The 26,199-nt window shown below is 42.9% G+C and overlaps 1 protein-coding gene across 3 annotated transcripts in view; it reads right to left on the bottom strand.

Annotated features, from left to right (window-relative positions):
- Positions 1 to 26,199, bottom strand: part of DENND5A (DENN domain containing 5A) — a 67,609-nt gene extending 41,410 nt beyond the window's left edge. For 2 of the 3 annotated variants that reach the window (XM_060275753.1, XM_060275748.1), the window contains exons 1-5: positions 25,801 to 26,199; positions 8,272 to 8,343; positions 7,607 to 7,716; positions 5,572 to 6,232; positions 973 to 1,160 (exon numbers count right to left, since the gene is read on the bottom strand). In XM_060275753.1, the coding sequence (XP_060131736.1) occupies positions 973 to 1,160; positions 5,572 to 6,232; positions 7,607 to 7,716; positions 8,272 to 8,343; positions 25,801 to 25,942 (1,173 nt within the window). In that variant the 5' untranslated portion in view covers positions 25,943 to 26,199. The remainder of the gene's footprint in view (positions 1 to 972; positions 1,161 to 5,571; positions 6,233 to 7,606; positions 7,717 to 8,271; positions 8,344 to 25,800) is intronic. The other variant, XM_060275752.1, reaches the window with a different exon arrangement.

The raw sequence follows: 26,199 nt of genomic DNA, 5'->3' as shown, positions 1-26,199 counted from the left end.
CTAAGCTTGCATACAACATGAAGGCAACAGTCTTGGCCAATTTATTAAGGTCCTTCTTAACATGAATGTCAGCCTAAGGCTTTTTCTTAAGTAAGATCCTGGCCCATAACATGGACACATGTGCTATGAAGGTGGCAGCTGCTGCTGCTCTAATAGCTAGGAGCTGAGGTTTCATGACACAACCTAAGAATTTGCTCCCTTTTTATTGTCTGGATTTCTTAAAAACTCATCCTCATCCACGGGAGCCAGAATCATAGAGGCCAACTTCAACACTGAAGCATCTACAAGAGTCACTTTCATCTTATTCATGAACTGCTGTGGCTATATATTGTGGGTTGAATTCAAAGTAGTGCTAAGGCGATTGCAGGAGAATGTGCATACTAGCCAGAGATTGTACAAAATGGAGTCTATATATGCACACACACCTAAGTCCTTTTGTAGAGGAGGTCTATTAACTGGGCAATATGTATAATTCTTCATGGATAAATTATGTGCACAGTGGTTGGCTGTACTGCACATTAACCACTCAACTCACATTACCTGTTATAATTCCCTGCATGAGTTCTGTTCCATTTTTGTTAACATACTTTAAAATTACCATTGAGAAACTATTCTTAGCAAAAGGAACATGGCTAAGGGATGCTGCTAAGAAAAATATGTAGCCAAAAGCATACCTTTGTCTTACAATCTCAAGTGTAGGTCATATTGGGAAAAGATTCAATATCCTGAGAATCACTTTTAATTCTTAAAGCAATTTCTAAATTTTAAAGTTACTTACAACTATCAATTTGAAAGTGTGTCAGCTCCCCCCCCCCTTTAACTAGTCCTTTACCCAATCTACCCCAAACCAAATCACACATTGTTATAGAGAGATTGTTATAGTGGAAGAGCAGGAATAACACTAATTCAAAATTCTCTCCTTTGGAAACAGTTTAGCAAGTAGTGAAGCCCGACTCGAGTAAAATTTCTCACCTCTTGAGGGAGCTCCAGCTTAGACCGGTCATCTAGTCCATTGGAGTGCAAGCCCATCAAATATGGGACAGGAGCATCTAAAAAATGCAGGAGAGAGGCTGGAAGGATGGGAACATAGACATGCTGCCATTGGAATGGAAACATCAGTGCTGTGATTGTCTCAGCAACAGTCATCAGTCTCTGGTAATCTAAAAACAGGAAGTAGTGAAGAAGAGAACACACTTTGAGAGCCACCATGAAAATGCAATCATCAGCACAAACCTAGAGTCTTTATATAAGTAGCACTAAGAAACAAACACAAGGCATTGCACAATACATATTCCAAAAATACCAGTTGCTTAGTCTCTGTGGAAATGAAAGATAAAGTAAAACATAGCTTTCTACCAGATATCATGCAGAGACGTTTTTATTTTATTTTAAAAATAACTTGCATCCAGTAGAAAGGAAAATCATATATGAGCCACATACCAACCTCCCATTCTCCCCAATACGTGGGATTGAGGAGAGGGGAAATAGCACGATATTGAGCCTGCTGGAATCCAACCCATATGGCCATTGCATCTTCAGCAGACTCTGTTGCAGCTTGAACTTTAATACAGTAATGAACTTTTTATTCAATATGGTATTAAACCATTGATACACATAGACAATTTGTTTCCACAGAAAGGTTTTTATCACTTTTAGTTAACCAGTTGTAGTATTTACAAAGTCTACATAAATTATTACAGGGGAAAAAAATTCAAGAACGGTCGTTGATTCAGTTCAGATAATCACCAATTGTTAATGTGGCTTAGCTGAGCCAGAAAGGCTATATTTGATTCTCAAGCCTTAACAGGAACTTAACAGCAGAAGGAATCTGAACAAGAGGAGACAATATTTAAACTTTTTTTTTTAATAGGAACTTTAAAACAATGTGAAGAAATACAATGAGGGATGAATAGAAGAGGGACTATTGAACCTGCAAAAAAAGACTTCGAGCTTTTTTATCCAAACCAGTTCAACTTATTATGATTTGATAGCTTACTATATTGAGTGACAGTGGAATAAGTCATACTCAGAGCAGACTCATTAGGTCAATGGACTTAAGTAAGTCATTTATTTCAATGGGTTAACTCGAAGTATGACTTATGTTGCCTATCAACCATTATTATGATCAGCATGTTTCTTAAAAAGGCTGTTTATAAACTTAGTTTGAATGTTTCAGGGAGAAAGAAAAAACAGTCATTTTCTTACCACAAATTTTTGTTCTCAGTCCTCATATTCCTAATCCTCGGGATGGTGCCTCCCTCTGGAGCACTTAGGCCGGGGCATTCTAAATTGCTTCTCCGGGTGAAAGGACTACCCAACTCCCAGACTAGATTGGAAGAGCAAGCAATAGAGGAGGAACAAGCAATTCAGGAGTTGATGTGGATGGAACACCCTCCAGAGGATTCTGATCAGAAATTCTCAGTAAAAATATATATTTTCCCCCAGAGCCTTCAAAAGAGCATTACTAATTCTTGTGATATACCTGAACGGGGGGGGGGGGGGGTAGGAAAAACGGCTGAGGACCAAACGCTACTATTCCAGCACCTTCTGCAGAATCTTATCGAAGCACTGAAAAGGAACTCAGCCTGACTAAATGCTTTGTTACACAGACTATGGGTGGAATTCAATGTCCCACTAATGCCAGTTGGCATGATCCTCCCTCTCCTTCCCCCATGCACTGTTCTGCCCCTCAAAATCAATTTTGGGGGGTAGCAAGGGAGGGGGAAAGCCCCATTGCACGTGGAAAAGTCCTTGTGCAGAACTTCCGCCGAGCGCTGGTTAGGTGACTCCTGCCCTTGTTCTGGCTGGGGAAGCAATTTTTAAAATTAATAATAATAATTTTATTATTTATATGCCACCCATCTGACTGGGTTGCCCCAGCCACTCTGGGTGGCTCTCAGCAAAATATTAAAAAACACTAAAACGTCAATCATTGAAAACTTCCCTGAACAGGGCTGCCTCCAAATGTTTTCTAAAAGTCAAACAGTTGTTTATCTCCTTGACATTTGATAGGAGGGTGTTCCACAGGGAGGGTGCCACTACCGAGAAGGTTCTCTGCCTGGTTCCCTGTAGCTTCATGGCTCGCAGTGAGGTAACCACCAGAAGGAAGGCTCTCGGTACTGGACCTCAGTGTCCAGCCTGGATGATGTATGTGGAGACACTCCTTCAGGTATATAGGCCCAAGGCCATTTAGGGCTTTAAAGGTTAACACCGGAACGATCCTAAGTGATCCAGAGAGAAGCGCCATCCCAAAGATTACAAATGGTCCTCAGGGGTCTCTAGGGCATTTATATACTTTGGAAATGTTTACAGGGATATCCAGAGCAGGTCTTCCATAAACAAAAGGCTGGCAACTGGACTGAGGGTCTTCCTACTCACACAAATCGGAGGTGATTTTCACCAGTTTCCCCCATCCCCCTGCTAAGCACCATGTTATCTCCCACACTATGCTAAAGGACTATCCAACATACCTGAACCACTTTTTATTGTAGATATTTATATACCAGAATTTTTAGAAAATGCAAGGGGAATTGAGCTAAAATAACCATATTCTTCTGTGAGCAGGAGGCTGCATGGAACAGAATATCCACTCACCTGGGACTCCAGGTGGACGGCCATTGCCGCATGGCATGGCCATGGTGGGTTCAGGGAAGCTGCCATCTTCCAGTGCGGCCAGGGAAGGAGATTGCTGGCACTGCCCACCTCTGGCCATGTCAGGATCCCAGGTAAGGATGGGCAGTGCCCAATCAGAGGCTGGGGCTTGAGGGCTGCGAGCAGCCCGCCCCTAGCCTATTTAAGGGAGTGGCCAGATGTTGGCCGCCCTCTTGGAGGATTGTTGTGGGATTTTTCCACCCACCCACCCAGTCTTAAAGGGTCCGGCCGGCCGGGGGGCGGGGGGAACAGGCACATTGCTTTGCTATGGACCTTGCTATGGTTTATTCAGTCCCCATATTTGGGGCCAGGGAGAAATTTTCTCCTGCTAGCAAATTGGCAAGCTTGTAGGTTTTCACTTACCTTATAGCAACCGTCACAACTTTGGCAGATAAGGCATTGGGCTGCATCCTTAGTCTCAGAGGTACCCCATAGAGGGGTCCAGGAGGGGTGACTCTGTCCATGGGTCCATTGTGGGGCCAATGGGTCCATAAAACACTCCCAGTGGTGGCCTATGCAGGATTGTGGCATCTGATCAATGTTGGAGTGACTCGCCAGCACAGGTTTGACCCCACCTGGTTCCTATCAGGTAGCAGGCAAGCTGCCTGATGCAGAATACATACCCAATGCCTTAGCCAAATCTACTCTTTCCTGTAATCAATAAGTTGTGGCATAATTCAATCCAATACCAGTTTCCTGCGTCATTCTTGTTGCCCTCCCTTCACCTGTGACAGCCATTATGCGCCTGTGGTGGCAACTTTAATCATGGGGTCTCTGGAACCAGCCCAACGACACTTTATTATTTTATAGATATTTGTCACTAAAGCTGCAATCTTATACCCACATACCTGGAAGCAAGTTTCACTGCATTCAATGGAACTTGCTTCAATTAAACAACCACAGGATTGCACAGTAAGCATTTATTTAATTACTTTTTCAGTTACTTGGTACTGATGCAGAAAATAGTTTTATCTAGCTAGAAAAGATCCTGCAAGCACAGTATAACTTTCATTAGTATAAAGGTTTCTACAGGTCTGAAGAGAGACAATATCATTTTAAGCTTTAGGGCAGCTTTTATCACCGATTATACAGATATAGTCAAGCACACATATCACCAATTATACAGATAAGGGTGGGTTTTTTTAAGACAGTCAAAATTTAGAACAAAGCATTCTGCTAGAAATTAATGGATTTTATATAAATGTGAATTCAGTATGAGCCTTATTCTGAGATATCATTAGCATCCTCACTTATCTCATTAGCAGCCTTACCAATGACATCCAACTTTAATCCTGACTATGCTTTATCTAACCGACCTCACCACCTTAAACTCATTTGCACTAACTACCTACTCCAGTAGGGGACTTGTGAACTTTTTACTGTGTTTGATGTTTTAATTTGTTGGAAGCAGCCCGGAGTGGCTGTGGTAACCCAGTCAGATGGATGACATATAAATCATCATCATCATCAATGAAATGCAGGCCCATTTTACAAGATCAACAGATTTTTTTATTTCATAATTTTAATGGTCACCAAGGTATACTCAGACTATATCCCTAAGCCAGGGGCGGGGAATTGGATTCGGTTGGCAAGCCCAACCCTTACTGAATCCTTATTGAAAAACTGGACAGAGACAACATCCATGTGGAGCTCCACCCATGGAAGGTGCCTCCCCTTGGTTTTTAGGGACACCCCATATTGTCTAAGGTCCTATGCTATAGCCTGCTCCCATTCAGCAGTGCTTTCCAATCCTCAGTGAAGCATTTTGAAGGGCAGGGAGACCTGCCCTGGGGAGCAGGAGTAAGAAAGTCAGCTTCTGCCAGCCCTGCTATGTGTACTTTACTGTGGATCCAATGCACCAGGAACAGTTGTATTTTTACCACATTGACCATCATTTATAATATAAAAAGCTATACTTACGCTGTGAATAAAGCAATATCTGAAATTCCAAAAGAGCACAGGTGAAGAGCTGAACCATATTCTCTACTCCAAGTAACTCAAAAACTTCTTTAGCTGGAAAGTCAAATAATGGCAATTCACTGGTGCTTGGCCTCTGGCAGATAATTGGTCCATAAACTCCTGAAAATTTTAGTGATCTCCCTGCTGGTGGTAGGGGAACTTCATAGAGTATATTGTAGATAAAGCTTTCCAAAGGTAATGGTGGTGGTTGAGGTGAAGTTACAGCTTGATGAAGTTGCTCAAGCACTTTCCTACACGCCTTCATGAAAGACATTGGGGTTATCAGACAAATGCACTTAGAGACATAAAGAGTGTCTCTGCTAATATCATAGGAGTTAAATCGTTGTAGCTTTGTTACAGAGGTGCCATTACAGTCTTCTATGGTGCTACAGATATCTTTGTCACTGGTAGGTGGAGTATGAAGAATATCATATTCCGCATTGTGCATGTGATATAATGTCTGCATTGCGCTACAGATTTGTTTGCTGGTAACTTCCTCATAAAATGTGAGAGAAAACCCAAATGTCCGAGAGCCATCTTCACGGGTAATGATAAAAGAATGGAACTGAGGTTCTCTGGCATCAGCTTGTGTCTTAAAAGACAGACCCTTAGGCATACATAGCTGTGGGAGAAATGAAGAAATGTAAATGTTTATTTTTATTCATCCAGGTATTTTATTAGATGAAAACACACAATTAAAAATACTTGTGTTTTTATGCTGCTTTTATTTTGTATTGCATTTTAATTTTTTGTGAGCTGCTTAGAGGCCAGCTACTATTGGGTTGCCATACTGACAGTGGTGCTTATGACACTGTGGTAGCTAAGCTACGGTATCTCCTCTGCACCTATCTTATTGAAATATATTTACTTGGGTAGGTGTCATGAGTTACTCAGCCCCTTCAGGCACAAACCTGGGAGAGCAAACTCTAGAGGAAGATGAAGAGGCAAATGAGGAGGACTAGAGAGGGGAAGCTGGAGCAAGAGTCCCAGCTGCTACTTCCCTCCCTGTGAGAGCACACTGTTGGAGGCTGGGAAAACCTCAGAGTTGCAGCCTGGGGTGGCTGAACAGAATTCCAAGGTGGAGAGTTTAGTACAGTATTGTCTTTCAAGGCCAAAGAATGGATCCACCAATGGGAACAGACACTCCCACTCCAACAATGTGTGCGCCTGCAGTCTATACATTCTCAAAAGACTAATTCTCGCAAGTAATGCATGTTGGCTACAAAGCTTGGGTTGGGGGCACTTGGGTTGGGACAACTTTGCTGCTCTTGTATGGTTTTGAACACCGTGCCCTGAATCTTGGACTTTGGAATTCTGGCTTTGCTCCTAGCTCAGTTAACTCCTCCACCCTGTTTGTAGAAGCTCTGTTTGGGTTAGCTTTTTATCTGTTGCTGCACCTACACTGTACTCTGTTTTAATTAACATCTTTTTTTCACTCTCAGATTGCCTCTGTTATCATGTCTGTAGCGGGAGCTAGGACAGTAGGAGAGAGGGCCAAAAGAACATATAGAGGTAGACATCATGGGTAAGAGGACAGGAAACAATATACCTTCATGATATAGGTTTAGGAAACAATATGCCTATGTGATATATGTTTATAAGTAACTTTAAGTAGTCCATTTCCTGTCCCTTCTTAATCTCTCTGTGAATTCATGTGCATGTGTGTGTCTCCCAATCAGCCACACTGTAGGTCAGTCTTCCCAAGCCTAGTGTTGTCGTGATGTTGTTGGACTCCAACCCCATCATCCCTATTCATTGGCCATGCTAGCTGGAGCTCATAGGAGCTGGAACTGAATAACACCTGATAGGCTCCGTACTGAGAATGGCTATTCTAGGCTATGCTGAAGTTGGAATAAAAGTTGCTCTTAGTTAAGTCTTCATACTTTGGCCTGATGCTAATCTACATAAATGTATGCATCCTGGTCGAACATACAAATATGAATTTTATAGCACCAGACCATTAGTGCAAGTGCAACAATGAAAATTAAGAACCAACCATTCCCACTGCATCCTGATCAAAAGGATTCCATTCAACATTTTCTGGATAACGAGCAAGAACTTTGGACTTGAATGTGCGTCTTAATGGAGTTTGTTCAAAGTTTTCACCTGAAAAATGAATACGAGAATCAAAATAGTTTCACTCCAGGAGTTTTTTGTGTGTGTGTAATGCCAGAAAGCACACTGAGTAGTAAAAGAAACAGGTTCGAATAGTTCCTTTAAGAGAAACAGGAAATGGAAAGTAGTGGTTAGCAAGAAAGTAAGCAAAATGAGGTTATAATATTGGTAGCATCTTACATACAATTAGCTATGTGTGCCTTTTCTTAAATAGGTACAGCCCAAACTATTTTATTTGCTTCATTTATTTCAAAAGTTTATCATGAGCATGTTTATTTGTTTACCAAAACCAAACCCCATTTTAAAAGTAATCCAGGAAACGCACACATAGGTAACAGATGCTAAAGTTAAGCAAAATTTAGTACATACAAGATCAATGTTAATAGCTTTGTTATGTATTTATACCTAGAATCCATAATCTGTTAGAGAAATCAGCTGAGAAGGGAAAGCTAGAAGGCACAAAATGGTCAAGGGACAGAAATACTAGAAGAGAAATATCCATATGAATCAAAGTTTTGATCATTTCCCCCTGTGTTTTTGTTTTACCTTCTGCTGAACTTGAAATGAAACGGCTACCACCATCTTGGGCTTTAGAGGCCTGTATATACTGGCATAATGCTATATAACAAATAAAAAGAACACTGTATTATGATTGAGTAAGTGTTAACTCTTATTAGAACTATAAATCTCCTTCAAAAATAATTTCACTCAACAGGTCTATCTCCATATTTTCCAAATGCATTCAGGATATCAAAGAAGTGTTACATTAAAAATCCCTTTTCAAACTGGATAGCAACAGACCTCTGAGCAGCAAATGAGAAACATCAAGGTCAGTCACCTAAAGAAACATTCATATTTAGTAAAAGGAACAGGTTCGAATAGTTCCTTTAAGAGAAACAGGAATTGGAATTGGTTAGTTGATATGGATATACCTGTACTGTTTTTGGATGAACTGTGATGGTTTTGTGCTCAAAGTATAATTTCAAACAAGAAAAGACATGTGACAGCTTCTTGTGGGATCATCTTCTTGGTAGAGCTTTCCCCATTCTACAGATAAGGCACTCTTCTCAAATCAGGATCCTGGCTAATTCACATGGATGTGCACTCAAGCGGATAAATATGCAGTTTTAGCATTAGAAACTGCAGTGGAGCTATTATCATGGCTACACTGGCCTTGCTAGGCTAGGCTCAAAGTGACCATAAGAATGTAATGTATAATGAACAATAGACGTGAAATAGAAGCATGGTGAATAGCCATGTGAGCTTCTAAGCAATAAGGCAACACTAACAACAACAAATAAAGATATTTAAAGCAACAGGAATGTTGATAAGGTTTATTCCTAGGCCAAATGGCTAAAGTGTCTGCCCAAAAACCTAAAGGAATGAGAGACTACCAGTGATTCCACAACACAGTCCTATGCACTGGTACTCAGAAAAAGCCCCATTGAGTTCAATGGGACTTCCCACCCCACCCCCGCATGAGAATGTATAGGATTGCTGCCTTAGGCAAATGTAGTTTAATATTGAGTAAACTATGCTTCTTTCTACTGGAGACATATGAATACCCTGCCAAAAAAAAAAGAACCTCAAAGAACATACAGTATTGCTATGTTAATTATTTTGGTGTAACTATGCTTTGTATTCAGGTGACAAATGGACAACTTTCATTAAATTCATTAAATAATTATAGAATTCAAGAGGAGGCTCCTTTTAAAAGTGGCCATTCCATGCAAAAATAATGTAAGTCAAAAGATGAATAACTTGCATGTATACTACTAATGCTCTGAACACCAAGAATTTTACTGTGCTAAAGGTCAAACAAAATGGTCAAAATTGCTATGCTACATCATACCACAAGCCTATTAAAGCTCACATTCTCTACTTCCACGCCCCTCCGGGCCTCTGAACTCTACCAAGGTGACATCGTCTCTCGCCAATGCAATCCCCCTCATTGGCTCTGCTTTACACTCCAAGTACTTTTACCTGGCTAGAATGCTTCCCTGAATTGAAAGCCTCTTGCTTCCTTGGATGAAAGACAGAGAGTGGTGTGAGAGTGTAGAAACTAGCCTATTGTACAAAGGTACACTTTACATTTGCTGCCTCATCCACTTTTTCATCTGACCTTGCCCAACACTGGCATGGCCCTCAGAAGGTTGTCCAGAAGAAAACACAGCCCTTGGTCTGGAAAGGATTCCTCACCCATGCTCAAAACTTCTATATTGTTTTGAGCAATCCTTGGTTGCTTCCAGCATCTGGTAATCAAAAAGGTATACTGCTGTGCAATGAACATTTCAAATTCAAAACTAATAGCAGCCACAAATGCCATTTGAGAATCTTAATCAAGTAGTTTACTACAGAGTATTTAATAAACCTGAGGACTATGAGCAATGGCCTAATAGCTTTTAATGGTAGTACTTCTCTCACTATACTTCATACAGATATAAATGCTTTCTAAATAAAGAAGGGTTTTTTTTTTACTCCAAAAATAAACCTTCATCAAATGAATAGGAAAATGAGCATGTAGAGGGTGACAGCTGCTATAACAATAAGCCAAAATTACATGAATTAACATGATTCAAATAAACGCAAAGCTTTCATCACCACCTGCAAAATGAGATGGGGGGAGCCATTTCAATACTTCATTTATTCTCAAATACATAGTACAGTAATTAAATGGCAAAAGAAGCTGATTTCACTGTGTTCTACTCATCAATGGAAAATGATTCCAGATTATACTTTAGTGTTTACTCTTTAGGGCACACTCATTCTACAAAAAATGTTGTCAACATTGGACTTGAGATTCATGACAACACAGAACACGCACAGAGAGGTCTACTTTATAAAATGTTTGGAAAAGTAAAAGGTTTAGAGATTAAATGTGTAACCCCCTGCACACCACAAAAATTCCTGAAAGAAGGATGAAATACGTTACATTCCATCCTGCAGCCTCAACTAGGCACACCAGGTAGCTCACATATAGGAATAATGCTGGGCTTACCTGTTGGATATTCTCTCTGTGTGAGAGAGAATAATTTGTTCCAGAAACACAGAAGAACAGAGAAAAAGTTTCAAGAAACAGCAGAAGGCTGAGATTGTTTTGTCTATGCAAGGTCATTTTCTGTGGGAACTGTTCTTTAGCCATGCACAGTGTTACAAGAAGTACTGACAACAATAGTTCTGTGTATCTTGTTGTGAGTCTCTTGCTTGTGTCTTGTGGTGAGAGAAACAGAGAGAGAGTCTTGGACTCTTGTTGGACTCTAAGCATGCCATGACCATGGCAGTGGTGAATGTCTGTATACAGTCATACCTCAGGATACGTCCACTTCATGTTGCGTCTTTTCAGGTTACGGACACGCTGGTCCCAGAACAGGTTACTTCTGGGTTCGGCGTGCCCATCACCTGTGCGCATGCGCAGTAGTGCTAAATCGCGCTTTGCGCATGCACAGAAGTCCTGCATTGCATCACGCGCATGTGCAGATGCAGTGCTTCATGTTGCGGCCTTTTCATGTTGTGAACGGGCAGCTGGAACGGATCCTGTTCGCAACATGAGGTACCACTGTACTGTATATCAATATGCTTTTATGCCTATCAAGTAAACTTCTACACTTTACTGAATCTTTATGGCGTCCATGAGTGTTTATTGCCTACTGTGTGTACTTCCAACCCCAAAGACACTTCCAAGGAAGGAGCTGTTTTGAGATGTAACACTGCTGAGTATGATACTGGCACACATGCGCAGCGAAAGTGTTGCCACACCCAATCCTTCTAAATCATCCATCAGAAGTTGATGGATTGATCCAACATTACCAATCCAGTGCCAGCTATTGGGGGTGGGAAGAATAACAGAATAATGCAGAGCAGTTCCTAGAAGAGCCTGCCCTATTGCATTGAGCTAACTTGGTTTTTAATTATTCTTTTTTAAGGAGGGGAGAAGTAACAGGAATCTTGTTTGCTTGTTTGTTGCCTGCCAGCCATAAGTGCTAGTAGTGGGCACTTGCTTCACCCAATAAAGGGGCTCTACAGGTTGCATCCAGCACTGCAGCTCCACTATCACAATGGACAATGTGTGCAATGGAACTTCCTCTCAAATCTCCTTCAGCCCCCTTTGCAGCCTCAAAATTATCTCCAGAGCACTGTAAGACCCTCTGCAGATTTTCGGGATGTGTGGCGCTGTGGTTAAACCACTGAGCCTAGGGCTTGCTGATCAGAAGGTCGGCGGTTCGAATCCCTGTGACAGGGTGAGCTCCCGTTGCTTGGTCCCAGCTCCTGCCAACCTAGCAGTTCAAAAGCATGTCAAAATGCAAGTAGATAAATAGGAACCGCTACAGTGGGAAGGTAAACGGCGTTTCCGTGTGCTGCTCTGGTTTGCCAGAAGCGGCTTTGTCATGCTGGCCACATGACCTGGAAGCTATACGCCGGCTCGGCTCCCTCAGCCAATAATGCGAGATGAGCATGCAACCCCAGAGTCGGTCACGACTGGACCTAATAGTCAGGGGTCCCTTTACCTTTACCTTTAGCAGAAGGGGAGGAAATTCATGTCGCACTGTGCAACTGGAACTGTGCACATAATGTATTGGATAAAACTCTGTATCTATGGGTGTCATAGAGAGAGATACACCTGAGCAGAAAGTGAGGGAGATGTATGCATGGATATGTGGTCTGTGAGAAAGAGGTGTATGTGTGGCTATGTATATATGAAATGCCAGAGAAAGAACATGTGTGTGTGTGTGTGTGTGTGTGTGTGTGTGTGTGTGTGTGTGTGGTGGCCACTTTGTATATTTTTCCTGGTAACCCTGTTTTTACTAGACAATAACAGTATCATTGTGCAGGAGGGTGGGGATCAATATTGTGTGATATTCACAATCAAGAACAGCAGCATGTAGCTGACATCCCATGGTAAGCATCTGGTGGCAGCAGGTGCTGCAAGGACAATTAAGGGAAGTTTGGACTCAGCAGACCAGCCAAATTATTTACCTTGTAAGGAACCCATGGAAATCACACTCACCTATCTTTTTTGTAGGTCTGCAAACCTTAGGGCTCCCCTAAGCCTGTCAATACCTCCCTCTTGCATATAGATACTACTGTATTAACTACACACACCCGGAGAATTGAGTTTTATTAGTACATTGTTTAATATCCAATTTTAAACTTACACCATAATAGCAATCTACTTCAACTAAATAAAATAAAAAGGTCAGATAATAAAGGTGACAGAAGCGTTCAGAGAGCCAAAAAATATGTTTGGCCATGGTAAACTTACTCTTTCATCTAACTTGTGTTAGATTTGGGATTGCAGACAAAGGCTCAAGTCCAGCTAGTTAGAACAATGCCTGAAGGACTATTTGAGAGGAAATGTATCAATTTCCCCTTTTGCTCACTAATGCACTAACAGCACACATTTAGGAGAATGCAGGTATAAACACATGAAGATGCAATAAAAGTTGCTAGCTCAAACAACAATGACCTTAAATAAGCATGATCTTTATCCATCCACTGACTCCCAATAAATTTAATCTACGTAAAATAGCAATAAAAAGAAATATATCATCCAACCTTCTGTCATCTAATTGTTTCTGTATTAAGCTATCTGTAAAGCAGACAAATATTGATCCAAGTTAGTCTTTCAGTATACTAGCTGATTAAGTCTTGTTTTCAAAATCAAACTGTTAGCAACATTGAACTAAAAAGCCAAGCTTGGGTTTCCCAACACACATTATAAATACTGGCAACCTGATCAGCAATATTTATGCAATTTCTGCCTATCAAAAACATTCTTCTCTCCCACACACAACAAGCTTCAAGAGTGACCAATTACTTCTTAACCCCATTACTGAATGATATGATACCAATTAACAAGACAAACTAATTTGTTAGTGACCTTGATATTAGCAAGTTACAACTTTTCCTGTTTTAGGCAGGCAGCCAAGAGAGAAATAACAGGAAGCCCTGCTCTACTTCTTTATGCTTGCACCTTGCTCTGCTACTAATGACAGCTTCTTTGGTTCCTGTAGAATGGGGTTATCCTGAACAAGGTATCAAACTAGATGTTCTGGACATACAATACCATCTTGAGGACTCTTCACTGCTGGGCAGAGAGGGGGGTAACTGCACATGGAAGACAAGAGTGTAGGGTGGGAAGGTGGAGCAAACTGCGAAGTGGTCTGACGCTAGAGGGGAGGGTAAAGTACACCTAAAAATAACCTACTACCGGTACTGCCACCCATCTATGATGACATTCATGAGTCTTACAAGCTTGATGAAAACACCCAAGAGACTTTTCCAAAAATTTAACACAGCATTAGTCTGTGTGTAACTTTATTAGCCTCTAATAACCCTATTCAGATATTCAGTCAAATGCATGAGCCCCTGCTCTTAAAGGGTGTGTGGACCATGCTGCTCCTAATGTCCCTATGTATGCCTTGACTGCCTCTACACCCAGCCTTCATGCATTTGCTAAAAGTCAGAAGGGGGATTCTAAGTGCTCAGTCACATGCAGAATCCAGTAGTGAATGGAGTGGCACCAGAGATAGGGCTACATTGCTGACCTGGTTTCCCAATGCTGCACATCTCTGTTGGTTACAGGGAAGGGGAGGGATAAGGCAGCAGGGAGCTTGGTACAGGAACAGGTGCAGTGGCAGTTTCCCTCTTGGTAACTGGCTGCAATGTGCAGTGTTGGGAAGCTAGTGCAGTCCCACTTATGCCACCAGTCCTGCACACTAAATGTGCAAAGGTTCAGAAGGAAACGAGTGGGGACAGCAACCCACACTCCCTACATAGTCTTTGCCCTCAAATATTCAGCTGAATATCTGGATAAGACTATTCATGGCAATTGGCCAGTGTTGTTGTGTGGATAAAATGGAGAACGGGAGAACCATGTATGCCACATTGAGTTCCTTGGAGGAAAGGTGGGATATAATTATTATAACAACAACAAGAATAAGAGCTGGAGTCTGGAGGGCCACAGGTTCCACATACCTGTCATACCTGTGCATCAAATTGTGACTAATTTATTCCACAAGTTCAAATTATTTACTTTTCACTTACTGCAATGAAGACTCTACCCACTTCTGAATGTGTAAAAAAACACACCAAACTCTTGTATCTTCCATTGTGGGGTTTTGTCTTGACCACCATAGCCTCATCATCTTTTCTACACTTCCCTCCTGTAACTTTTTCTATCGCATCCTCAGTATTCTCAGTCCTTCCCCTTCCCCTTCATTTCATATGACTTGTGCATGCAGTCCAGAGGGTTTGTATACTGTTAAAATGTTTAGTAGTGCAGTACCCCAGTCTAGCTTTCATCTCTTATTAAGTGGTAAGAGGCTGAATTCTAGCAACATTCAATTTCCTAAGGCAGCACAGGGCAGTTAAATATACACCATAATCTGGACTCTATTGGGCAGTTTCTCCCATTTTATGATTTATGCCTGAGGATAAAGCAATAAATTTTGGCAATTTGATTAAGTTCATGAATAATAATAATAATAAAAGAACCAAATTACTTCAAATGTAGGGAGACTAATACAATTCATGTTTTTAGGCCAATATCCTATCTAATTTTTAAAAATTCAATTTATAATATGTAAAGCCCAAAATAATGCAAAGTATTACCAAGAAGCCATATATCTTGTAAAGGAAGCAACTGACCCTAAATGACAACTTTGCAAATAACTGTGGCCTATTTGTGGAACAAAGCACAACAGTTTTAAACAGAAGAGGAAATAACACTATCTACCTGTAGTAGTGGCCCATGGGGGAAAACAGTGTTGCTGACCTGGCATACCTGTACCATGTGTCACTAACAGTTACCAAAAAGGGGAGCCACAAGGCAGTGAGGATTGCAGCAAGGGTGCAGTGGTAGAACAATCTGATGCTCCTGCCATTGCACCCACATCGAGTTCCCCACTTCCTTGTCTCTCCCTCTCTTGGTAACTGACATCAACATATGGCATTGAGAAGATGCAACATGACCCCACCCACACTCCCCTGCTAGTCGCTACAGTCTGTTTGACAACCTCAAATCTGAGCAGAATAATCAATTTAACATGTACAGTTAGATTAATATTCCTGACAATGTTGCATTATATGAATTATTTTTTCCACACAAACCCTTGCAGGCAAGATTGGGTGTCCTAAGGTACTAGCATAAAAAACAACATTTTCATAATAAAAAAAATTCCTTCCAGTAGCACCTTAGAGACCAACTAAGTTTGTCATTGGTATGAGCTTTTATGTGCATGCACACTTCTTGTGTATCTGAAGAAGTGTGCATGCACACAAAAGCTCATACCAATGACAAACTTAGTTGGTCTCCAAGGTGCTACTGGAAGGGGTTTTTTTATTTTGTTTTGACTACGGCAGACCAACACGGCCACCTACCTATAACTAGAACATTTTCATAGACTTTCAAATCTGATGAGTGGTCTGGGGAAATATTTGTTTGTTTGTTTGTTATGAAATTTGTATACCCACCCTTGAGCTGAAGATTACAGGGCGATTCACAATATTTAAATACAAAATGAGTTACTATTTAGCTAATAACACAATATGTAACCAGGTAAAGTTTAATATTATGCATACAGCTGAAGTTTTAAAAGTTAATTGTTCATTTGTGGAATTAGATAACATAATATTTAAACACATTGAGACATTTCTGAAGTTTACCAAGATCTAAATATTTGTCTCAATATTGAATTGAGCAGAGTCAATTACTGCTGTCAATTTTGGGTTTTGCAGACACACATTGTAAAGCTAAGAGACAGACTTTTAAAGGCTGCTTAGATAAACAAAGGAGTGACTTGTTTACTCAGGTTTTATAAATCATGTTCTCCTACTCAGGGTTGTAAAATATATAGCCAAATACAAAAACATGGTATCACAACATCAGCCATAAAGCAGCCTATCATATCAGCCTGCAGACTCCAAAGAAGCTTCACAGCTGCTCTTACTTGCATCAGCTACTCCATTCTTCACTGCAATATCAGCTACCACAGCACGTCTGCTCAGCTCCCAAAGAAACAAAAGAGCTCTTTGGTATTCTGCAACATGGCAAACAGCATAAGCTTCTTCGGGGGGAGAAAGAAAACTGGGTGATATAGGGCAGCAACATGTACAGAGGATTTCACAAGTGCCATTGCAACATAGCTGCCAAGTTATCCCTTTTTTAAAGGGAAATTCCCTTATGCTGAATAGGCTTCCTCGTGAGAAAAGGGAAAACTTGGCAGCTATGCATTGCAAACCTCAACCTCAAATTCTTGCCATGTTGCTGCAGAATTTATGAAATAAAAGCCATTTCACATTACATAATGGCTTCTCCATCAATTTTAATACCAGTCAATGAATAAGTTTAGTCACTAAGAACTCTATGTGCAATTTACATAATTTGGGAATGAACTAGGATCCGTTTAATTTAGTGCATATGTACTGCAGCTAACTGGCCTTTGGAAATAACTGCTCCCATTAGTGGTCTACTCACATACAACACAGAAAACAGGAGTTAGCTCACTGAAGTCTGCAGCTATGCTTCTCCCGCCCCAATATTCACACTGGCAATCCTGGAAGGTTTTGTGTGGAGACGTTGGTGAGGTGCAGCCGCACAGTCAAGTTTGGATATAGATATAAAACATCCATGTTGAAGCATCTTTGTTCATCATTACATGCAAGTATCTACTGAAAACCCAACAGATGCTTTTGAAAAAAAATAGTCCTTTTGGAGGCCATCAGGGATAGGGAAAAAGAAGGGAGCTCAGACTTTTCTCTACCCAAGGTTCTGACTTTTTAATGTTTTAAATGTTTAATGTTTTAAATGTTTTACTGTGCTTAATGTTTTTAATTTGTTGGAAGCCGCCCAGAGTAGCTGGGACAACCCAGTCAGATGGGGCCATATAAATTATTATTATTATTATTATTATTAATTTGTTGGAAGCCGCCCAGAGTAGCTGGGACAATCCAGTCAGACATATTGTTATTGTTGTTGTTTAGTCGTTTAGTCATGTCCGACTCTTCGTGACCCCATGGACCAGAGCACGCCAGGCACTCCTGTCTTCCACTGCCTCCCGCAGTTTGGTCAGACTCATGTTGATAGCTTCGAGAACACTGTCCAACCATCTCGTCCTCTGTTGTCCCCTTCTCCTTGTGCCCTCCATCTTTCCCAACATCAGGGTCTTTTCCAGGGAGTCTTCTCTTCTCATGAGGTGGCCAAAGTATTGGAGTCTCAGTTTCACGATCTGCCCTTCCAGTGAGCACTCAGGGCTGATTTCCTTCAGAATGGATAGGTTTGATCTTCTTGCAGTCCATGGGACTCTCAAGAGTCTCCTCCAGCACCATAATTCAAAAGCATCCATTCTTCGGTGATCAGCCTTCTTTATGGTCCAGCTCTCACTTCCATACATCACTACTGGGAAAACCATAGCTTTAACTATACGGACCTTTGTAGGCAAGGTGATGTCTCTGCTTTTTAAAATGCTGTCTAGGTTTGTCATTGCTTTTCTCCCAAGAAGCAGATGTCTTTTAATTTCGTGACTGCTGTCACCATCTGCAGTGATCAAGGAGCCCAAGAAAGTAAAATCTCTCACTCTATTTGCCAGGAAGTGATGGGACCAGTGGCCATGATCTTGGTTTTTTTGATGTTGAGCTTCAGACCATATTTTGCACTCTCCTCTTTCACCCTCATTAAAAGGTTCTTTAATTCCTCCTCGCTTTCTGCCATCAAGGTTGTGTCATCTGCATATCTAAGGTTGTTGATATTTCTTCTGGCAATCTTAATTCCGGCTTGGGATTCATCTAGTCCAGCCTTTCGCATGATGAATTCTGCATATAAGTTAAATAAACAGGGAGACAATATACAACCTTGTCGTACTCCTTTCCCAATTTTGAACCAATCAGTTGTTCCATATCCAGTTCTAACTGTAGCTTCTAGTCCCACATAGAGATTTCTCAGGACACAGATGAGGTGATCAAGCACTCCCATTTCTTTAAGAACTTGCCATAGTTTGCTGTGGTCGACACAGTCAAAGGCTTTTGCATAGTCAATGAAGCAGAAGTAGATGTTTTTCTGGAACTCTCTAGCTTTCTCCATAATCCAGTGCAGCATTATTATTATTATTATTATTATTATTATTATTATCACAATCCAATTTTATTTAATTATTTCTAGCTTCCCTTGCCAAAAAACGTTCAGGCTTATAGAACAAGAAAACTTTAAAATATAATATAAATAATAATAACAAATAAAAGGAGGGGGGAAACAATAAATTAAATAATTAAAATGCTGTGGAAATCAACAGTACAATGCTATACATGTTTGCTTAGAAGTAAATCATACAGTCCTTTAAGACTATATCAGAAATAAGTGTATATAAGAAGTTGACATACTATTGTTGATAAAGACGTTGACAAAGCTATTACAGTATACAGCAATGGGAAGACACTGGAGTAGGAGACATCAAGTTTTGTCAGAGGCAATTAGCCTCCAAATATCAGTTGCTGAGATTGACAAGTGATAGAATGTTGCTGCACTGAGGTCCTGTTATAGTTTCTCATGAGTATTTGGCTGGCCATGGTGAGAACTGGATGCTAGAATGGATGGAACATTCAGGCCCAGCTCTAGGTGCACTCCCGGTGGCGCGGGGTGCCAGGGCGCCGGGCTGGCGGGGGGGCACTGCGCGGCAAAGCCGCGCGGAAGCCATGCTGCATGCTGCGAGGGCGGGGGCTCCGGAGCGATCTCCGTGCCTCAGCGCCAGGGCGCCCAACCTGCTCGAGACGGCCCTGGGAACATTGCCATGATCCAGCAGGCTGTTCTTAAGTTTATATGAAACTGAAGGTGTGTGAGAGGGAGTTACCCAGGCAGGAGCCTGGAATTTTAATTGTAGAGACAGCTCAAGCACAGAACAAGAAAAATAACAAAAAGGACTTGCTTAAAGAGTAGAGTCCATTCCCAGACATGGAGTAAAGGCCAATAGGACACCACATCATTGACAAGTGGAGGTGGGGAAAGGCCCACATAGTTTCTGTGGCTGTGCCATTTCACTCAGGAAGGGTGGAGAGAAAACAAATGATCTACCCAGGAAAGGCATCTATGGTGCCTCTGACGTGCTGGTTCACTCAGTGGGCAGCATGGAGAGGAAAGAGGCCACCTGATAAATTTTCACTTGAAAAGATATCCATGGTGTCTCTGCTTCACTTCAGGTTAGTGTTAGAAACTGAGATATGAAAGCTAGGAGCTAAATGGTACCTTAAACCTAGCAACAACAGAATGTCTAGGTGCAATTTTTTAATAATAAGAATACAAAGCTGAAAATTAATGAACTGCATTCATTTTTCACATGGTCTAGTCCTTCCCCTGCCCACCCCCCTAATATTCTTAAGAGGGTCTCTTCTCCAGTCTTCAGACAGTAACTGGAAGTAGGGAGGCAGTAAAGGTCCTCCTTTCCTTCCACTCGGCAGTTTTGATCTGAAATCTTAGGCACAGTACTGCGCCCAGAGCTCAAAAACTGTGTGTGCTAATGAAATTCCCTGTTGCAAAATGCACCTAGAACAATGGGAGTTTCGAACATTGCTCAGGGTGGAGTGACAAGAGGCCAATCTGTGCCAACAGGAGCAGGTGAGTGAGCAGTTACTGCCTCCTCCACCCTTCTTTCTGTCTCACACCCACTGGTATTGACGTACTCTGCCTGCCTTTGTCCATACCTAAACCTGACCTCTTCCCCTACAGCCCAAGGCAGCAAGAAAGAGGCCACCAAATAGCTGCAAGTTAGTTGGCACAGTGGGAGGTAGGACACAAGCCCCTTCTCTCCCATCACCACCCATTTAGCTCCTCACAAGTGGGTACAGCAAGGGCAATATTTTGGTTTGGATGCTCTCTCCCCAGAAAAGTTCTCAATGTTCTGCCTTATTACAAATTCTCCTCCCATGAATGACAGTTCACTCTTGCAGAAGGTCTCAACTGATCACTTACAGAGGTTGTCTGAAATTGGGCCAAAGCTCACAAGTTACCCACCATTGGTTTACTGTAACTGATATCACTTTAAAGTTTATAATAATAAAATCACATATACTAAAACTGTTATAATATACAACTACCATTTGTAAGTTATATTATTGAATAAACCCTAGAAGGCAACACATTTATTTATGAGAATAAATTTGTCTGTAACCTTGCTAAGTGTTCAAGCAACAACCATCAGTTTCCCATAGTGAATTTTAGTTACTATGAGTAGTGTTCTTTTTTTTTTACTCAGAACAGATCCATTAAAATTAATGGACTTAATTTAGTCATATTAACTAAATTAATGGATCTACTCTGAGTAAAAGTAGTTGAATGCCATCCTATGAAACCAGAGATATTGTGTTCAAGGCAACCTTAACCCTGGAAAAAACTGCAGCTTGCAGCAAATTACTGTTAGTGTTTTTAAGAATAGCTTTTATTTAGGAATCCTGCCTGGATTTAGGAATTTCCTTCCCTCCGCCTCTCTGCATTGTAGTATCAGTGCTTTATTTGAACAATTGCCACTTATTAGACAAATTGTTTCAGTAGAACAAAGATGCCTTTATAGCTAAAAATGCATTCAGCAAAGGAAAGCCTACATACAATATCCCTTTTTACTCCAGTAAAGATATATTTCAGGAAACACCAAAAATTTAAAAGTCTGCAAAATTCAAACTGCAGATCTCAGAGGAATTGCAGTAGGAGCTGTGTCAATTTTAAATCTAAGGACTAAGGTATGAAAACTGTTGAAACTGCTTTAATACACAACACACAACACAATTATAGTTTGCAAAAAGCACAAAACAAGATGGAAACCACCTCACCTAATTTATTTGGACTTGAAGTTCACCCTAAACTTACTCTTTGAAATTTTCTTCTTAAAATATAGTGGCTTCACCAGACTACATCACTTTTGTCATCTGGCTTAATTCTTGTCATCTAATAAATAACAATGCTTTATTCCACCCTGACTCATTTTTACACAGCGGGGTCTCTATTCATTCGTTTACTCCAAGAGGCTTCCATTCCCCTTGCATGCTTCTAAAGGCAGAAATTATCCCTGACTTTGTACTTCTCATTTTGTCTTTTGAGTCTTAACTTTGTAGTGTAAATATAATAAATTTTTCACTTGTCAACTATTAGGGTCATTTTGCCTTACTAACGTGTCTCAAAGTCAATGCCCAGCTGTACATGCCACAGGAACAAGTGCAGAAAGTCTGCTTGTTTCCAAGGTAAGGAGCAGCTGAATTAATAATTCTCAAATGTGCTCCAGCCAGTGTTGCACACAGGTTCATAAGCCCTTTTAAAGGGTAGCAGCAGGGCCCCAAGCATCACGCCTGCTTCAGATTCCATAACCCTCTGGGTGGACCTGCTTCCAAAGCAATTGCATGGGGGCGTTTTGGGGAAACAGATCAGGATAACAAGGAAAAATTGGATATGGGGATACATGGACTCTCCTGACATATAAGTCTGCATACTAGACTGGAATGTTATATATCACTTAACACAAGATCACACCAGACTTTATTCCAGATCCAGAGATTAGTATTTCCATAGCTTTGTTCACACTAAGTAGCACACTGTATGGAAAGCTTAGTACAAAATACTTCATCACCATTTTATATGAAATCTATGCCTCAAAATCTATGAGGCAATATGGAAAAACAACAAGGCAGTAAACATAAACAGAACTCCCAATCATGCAAATATTCTTCATTTTCAACCATTTGTTTTACAGACCAAATTATGCAGTAAATTTAATCCTCCAAGGAATTACATGTACCTTATTAAAGTACTGTAGATGCTAAGGTCTGTACAGCAGTTTATATGTACCAATCTACTACCAGTGCCAAAACAGAAAAAGTTAACACTGATCTGGTAATATATATATATATATATATATAATGTCCAGTAGCACCTTGGAGACCAACTAAGTTTGTTATTGGTATAAGCTTTCGTGTGCATGCACACTTCTTCAGATACACTGACACAGAAGTCACCAGACGCTTATATACAGTATAGTGCTAAGGGTCTGGTGACTTCTGTTTCAGTGTATCTGAAGAAGTGTGCATGCACACAAAAGCTGATACCAAGGACAAACTTAGTTGGCCTCTAAAATGTTACTGGACTTTAAATACGACTGCATCAGACCAACACGGCTACCTACCTGAATCTAGAACTGATCTGGTAAGAGTAAGCAACAGCACATAAAAGGTAATCTAATTATTTTTACAAGATTAAGAAATGCATAGACATGGGCACAGGCAAAAACCAACGCAAGATACAACCAGCAGATAATCATTCTATGTATTGAATGAATAATCTTGGGGTTCCTTAAAAATTAATGGCTGCAATTCTATGCATACTACCTTTTGCTGCACAAAAGCATGCATAGAGTGGGTTACACTGTTATTGTGGCATAAACATTCTTGGACTAGAGCCACATAATTACTTATATGTATGTAAAGGTAAAGGACCCCGGATGGTTAAGTCCAGTCAAAGGCAACTATGGGGTGCGGCACCCATCTAGCTTCAGGCCAAGGGAGCCAGTGTTTGTCCACAGGCAGCTTTCTGAGTCATGTGGCCAGCATGACAAAACCACTTCTGGCGCAATGAGACACCATGATGGAAGCCAAAGCACACTTAAATGCTGTTTACCATCATGCTGCAATAGTACCTATTTACATGGGCGTACCCAGGATCAAAACTAGGGGGGGCAAGGGGAGGGGCCAAGGCACGGAAGGGGAGGGGCCACAAAGTGGGCGGGGAAAGTGCAGTCAGAGGCCCCGGGCTGATGGGCAGAGGCGGAGCACAGCCCAACAGAGCGCACCGTGGCGCGACCTCCCTCCAGCTGGGAGATTGAGAGAGAGATTGAGAGAGAGAGAGAAAAAGAGAGATCTGGAACCGCGCAGACGCCCCTCTCTCCTTGCGACCCTGTTCTCAGCAACTGCCGACCCCTGCACGGTTTTGCATGCGGGCAGATGACGGAGCCAAGCTCCTCCCGCTGCCTCGTGATGGCCCAATCGAAAAGACCCTGGCCAAAGGCGGGCGCCTTTGTCACAGAGAGGAAAGCTGGGGAGGCGCCGGCAATAGTGCAGCCGCCGCTGCACCAGGAAAGGGGGCAGCAAGGCAGGAGTTCGCCAGGGCAGGAAGGCCCCCCTGCCGCGCTCCCTGGTTCCCCGCCGTGCATGGCTTTGCCTGAGGGTGTGACGGGGAGCTGGAGGGAGAGCGTGGCGCGACGGGCGGGAACGGTGAACTCGCGCTCCGCTGGGCTGTGCCCCTCCCTAGAAGCAGGGCTGGTGGGCGGAGACAGAGCCCAGCCCAGCGGAGCGCGAGAGTTTGGCGTTCCCGCCCGCCGCGCCGCGCTCTCTGGTTCCCCGCCGCGCCCTCAGGCAAGGCCAAGCACGGCGGGGAACCAGAGAGCGCGGCGCGGCGGGCGGGAGTTCGGGAGTTCGACAGAGCCCAGCCCAGCCCAGCCCAGCGGAGCACGAGTTCGGCGTTCCCGCCCACCGCGCCGCGCTCCCTGGTTCCCCGCCGTGCTTGGCCTTGCCTGAGGGGGGGGCAGCTGGCTTCTAGAGTAGGGCAGCTGCCCTAACTTGCCCCGTGGTGGGTACGCCCTTGCCTATTTATCTACTTACACTGGCGTGCTTTCAAACTGCTACATTGGCAGAAGCTGGGACAGAGCAACAGGAGCTCACCCCGTCACACGGATTCGAACCGCCAACCTTCTGATCAGCAAACCCAAGAGGCTCAGTGATTTAGACCACGGAGCCACCAACATCTCTTATATGCATGAAGACCAGTTATGGGACTCTCAAGAGTCCCATGGACTGCAAGAAGATCAAACCTATCCATTCTTAAGGAAATCAGCCCTGAGTGCTCACTGGAAGGGCAGATCCTGAAGCTGAGGCTCCAATACTTTGGCCACCTCATGAGAAGACTCCCTGGAAAAGACCCTGATTCTGGGAAAGATTGAGGGCACAAGGAGAAGGGGACGACAGAGGACGAGACGGTTGGACAGCGTTCTCAAAGCTACCAACATGAGTTTGATCCAACTGTAGGAGGCAGTGGAAGACAGGGGTGCCTGGTGTGCTCTGGTCCATGGGGTCACGAAGAGTCAGACACAACTAAATGACTAAACAACAATTACTAGTTATATAGGTTTTGAATGGGGAAATTATTAAGTTGTGCCAAAAGACTATGAAAGGCAAGAGTTCTAGACTTGCAAATAAGGTTCCTAAATTGCTGCTACCAATGGTTTCATCTTGTGGCCGAGTGTCTTCCTTTTTCCTCCTCTTCCATCTCCATGAGCAGCCCTTTGCGTCCTACCACATCTTTTAAATGATTATTTATTTTGCAGGATTAAAAAAAAATACAGTACCAGTTTCCACTGTCAGGAATAAGTGGACAGAAGGATGTTAATCTGAAGTCAGGGCAGTATTTCAGGAAGAGGTTAAAGGAACAACAGTGTAAACACACACAAAAATAAAGTGCACTAGATTTCACCTCCCCGCAGCGAAATTAATGCCACTGCTGTGGCAACCGCTGCCACATGACCCTTAAAACTGCTTTTGCATCCCACAGCGACAGCAAGATGCAACATCTCCTTATTATGAAGGCCAAGTGCTCTGGGAGCAGAGAGAAGGGGAGGAGGGAGGAGGAAGAGGAGGAGGAGGGGAGAGAATGAGGGTCCTGTTGCTGCCAAAACAAAGCAGTGGCTGCTTCCACCCGCCGCTGCTGCCAAGTAGCCCAGGCACAGCAGCTCCTCCTGAGCTGGCAAGGAGGGGAGACGACATCCAGTCCCTCTTGCCTCCTGCCTCAGCAGAAGCCGCTTCTCTAAAGGGACCGACGCCAACCCCTCACCCCAAACTGGGTCGCCCCTCACCCGCGTCAGGCAGGGGCTGAAGTGAAGCCGCTGTCAAAAGCGTCCCCCTTCCGGCCTAAATAAAATGATGGTGATGCCCCGACTGGGCTAATTCACTCTCCCCTCCGCCGCCTCCCTCCCTTCAGGGCAGAGCACGTCGACGCCGGGCGGTAGAGCAGCCCTCGGGCTCTCGGAGGAAGGCTGGCGGAGCGGCCGTCTGACTCACCCGAGAGCTCGTCCGGCTCCAGACCAGTCTCGGTGTCCAGCCCGCAGATCACGAAGTAGTCGGCGAAGCGGCCAGGAGCAGACGAAGATGAGCCGCTGCCGCCACCACCACCACCACCGCTGCTACCTCCGTCGCCGCTCATGCTGGACGCCCCCCCCCCCAGCGAGGCGGGACGGATCAAGCCGCCCAGAAGCAGCAAGAGGGAGCGTTTCGGGGCGCTATCGCCGAGGCTCCTGGCCGCCCAGTTGCGGCGGACGCGGCTGCTTCAGGGGCCCCTGCTGCTGCCTCCATGACGGAGCGGCCAGGGCCGCATGGCATTGTGGGTAGCAAGGCCTGACACTCGGGCGAGGGAACACACATAACAGGGCGCTCCCCCCCCCTCAGCTCCTCTCTTCCCAG

Source organism: Zootoca vivipara, chromosome 1 (genome assembly GCF_963506605.1).
Source record: "Zootoca vivipara chromosome 1, rZooViv1.1, whole genome shotgun sequence".
Lineage (NCBI taxonomy): Eukaryota > Metazoa > Chordata > Lepidosauria > Squamata > Lacertidae > Zootoca > Zootoca vivipara.
The sequence above is the reverse complement of the archived record's forward strand: the minus strand, read 5'-3'. Positions and strand labels throughout refer to the sequence as shown.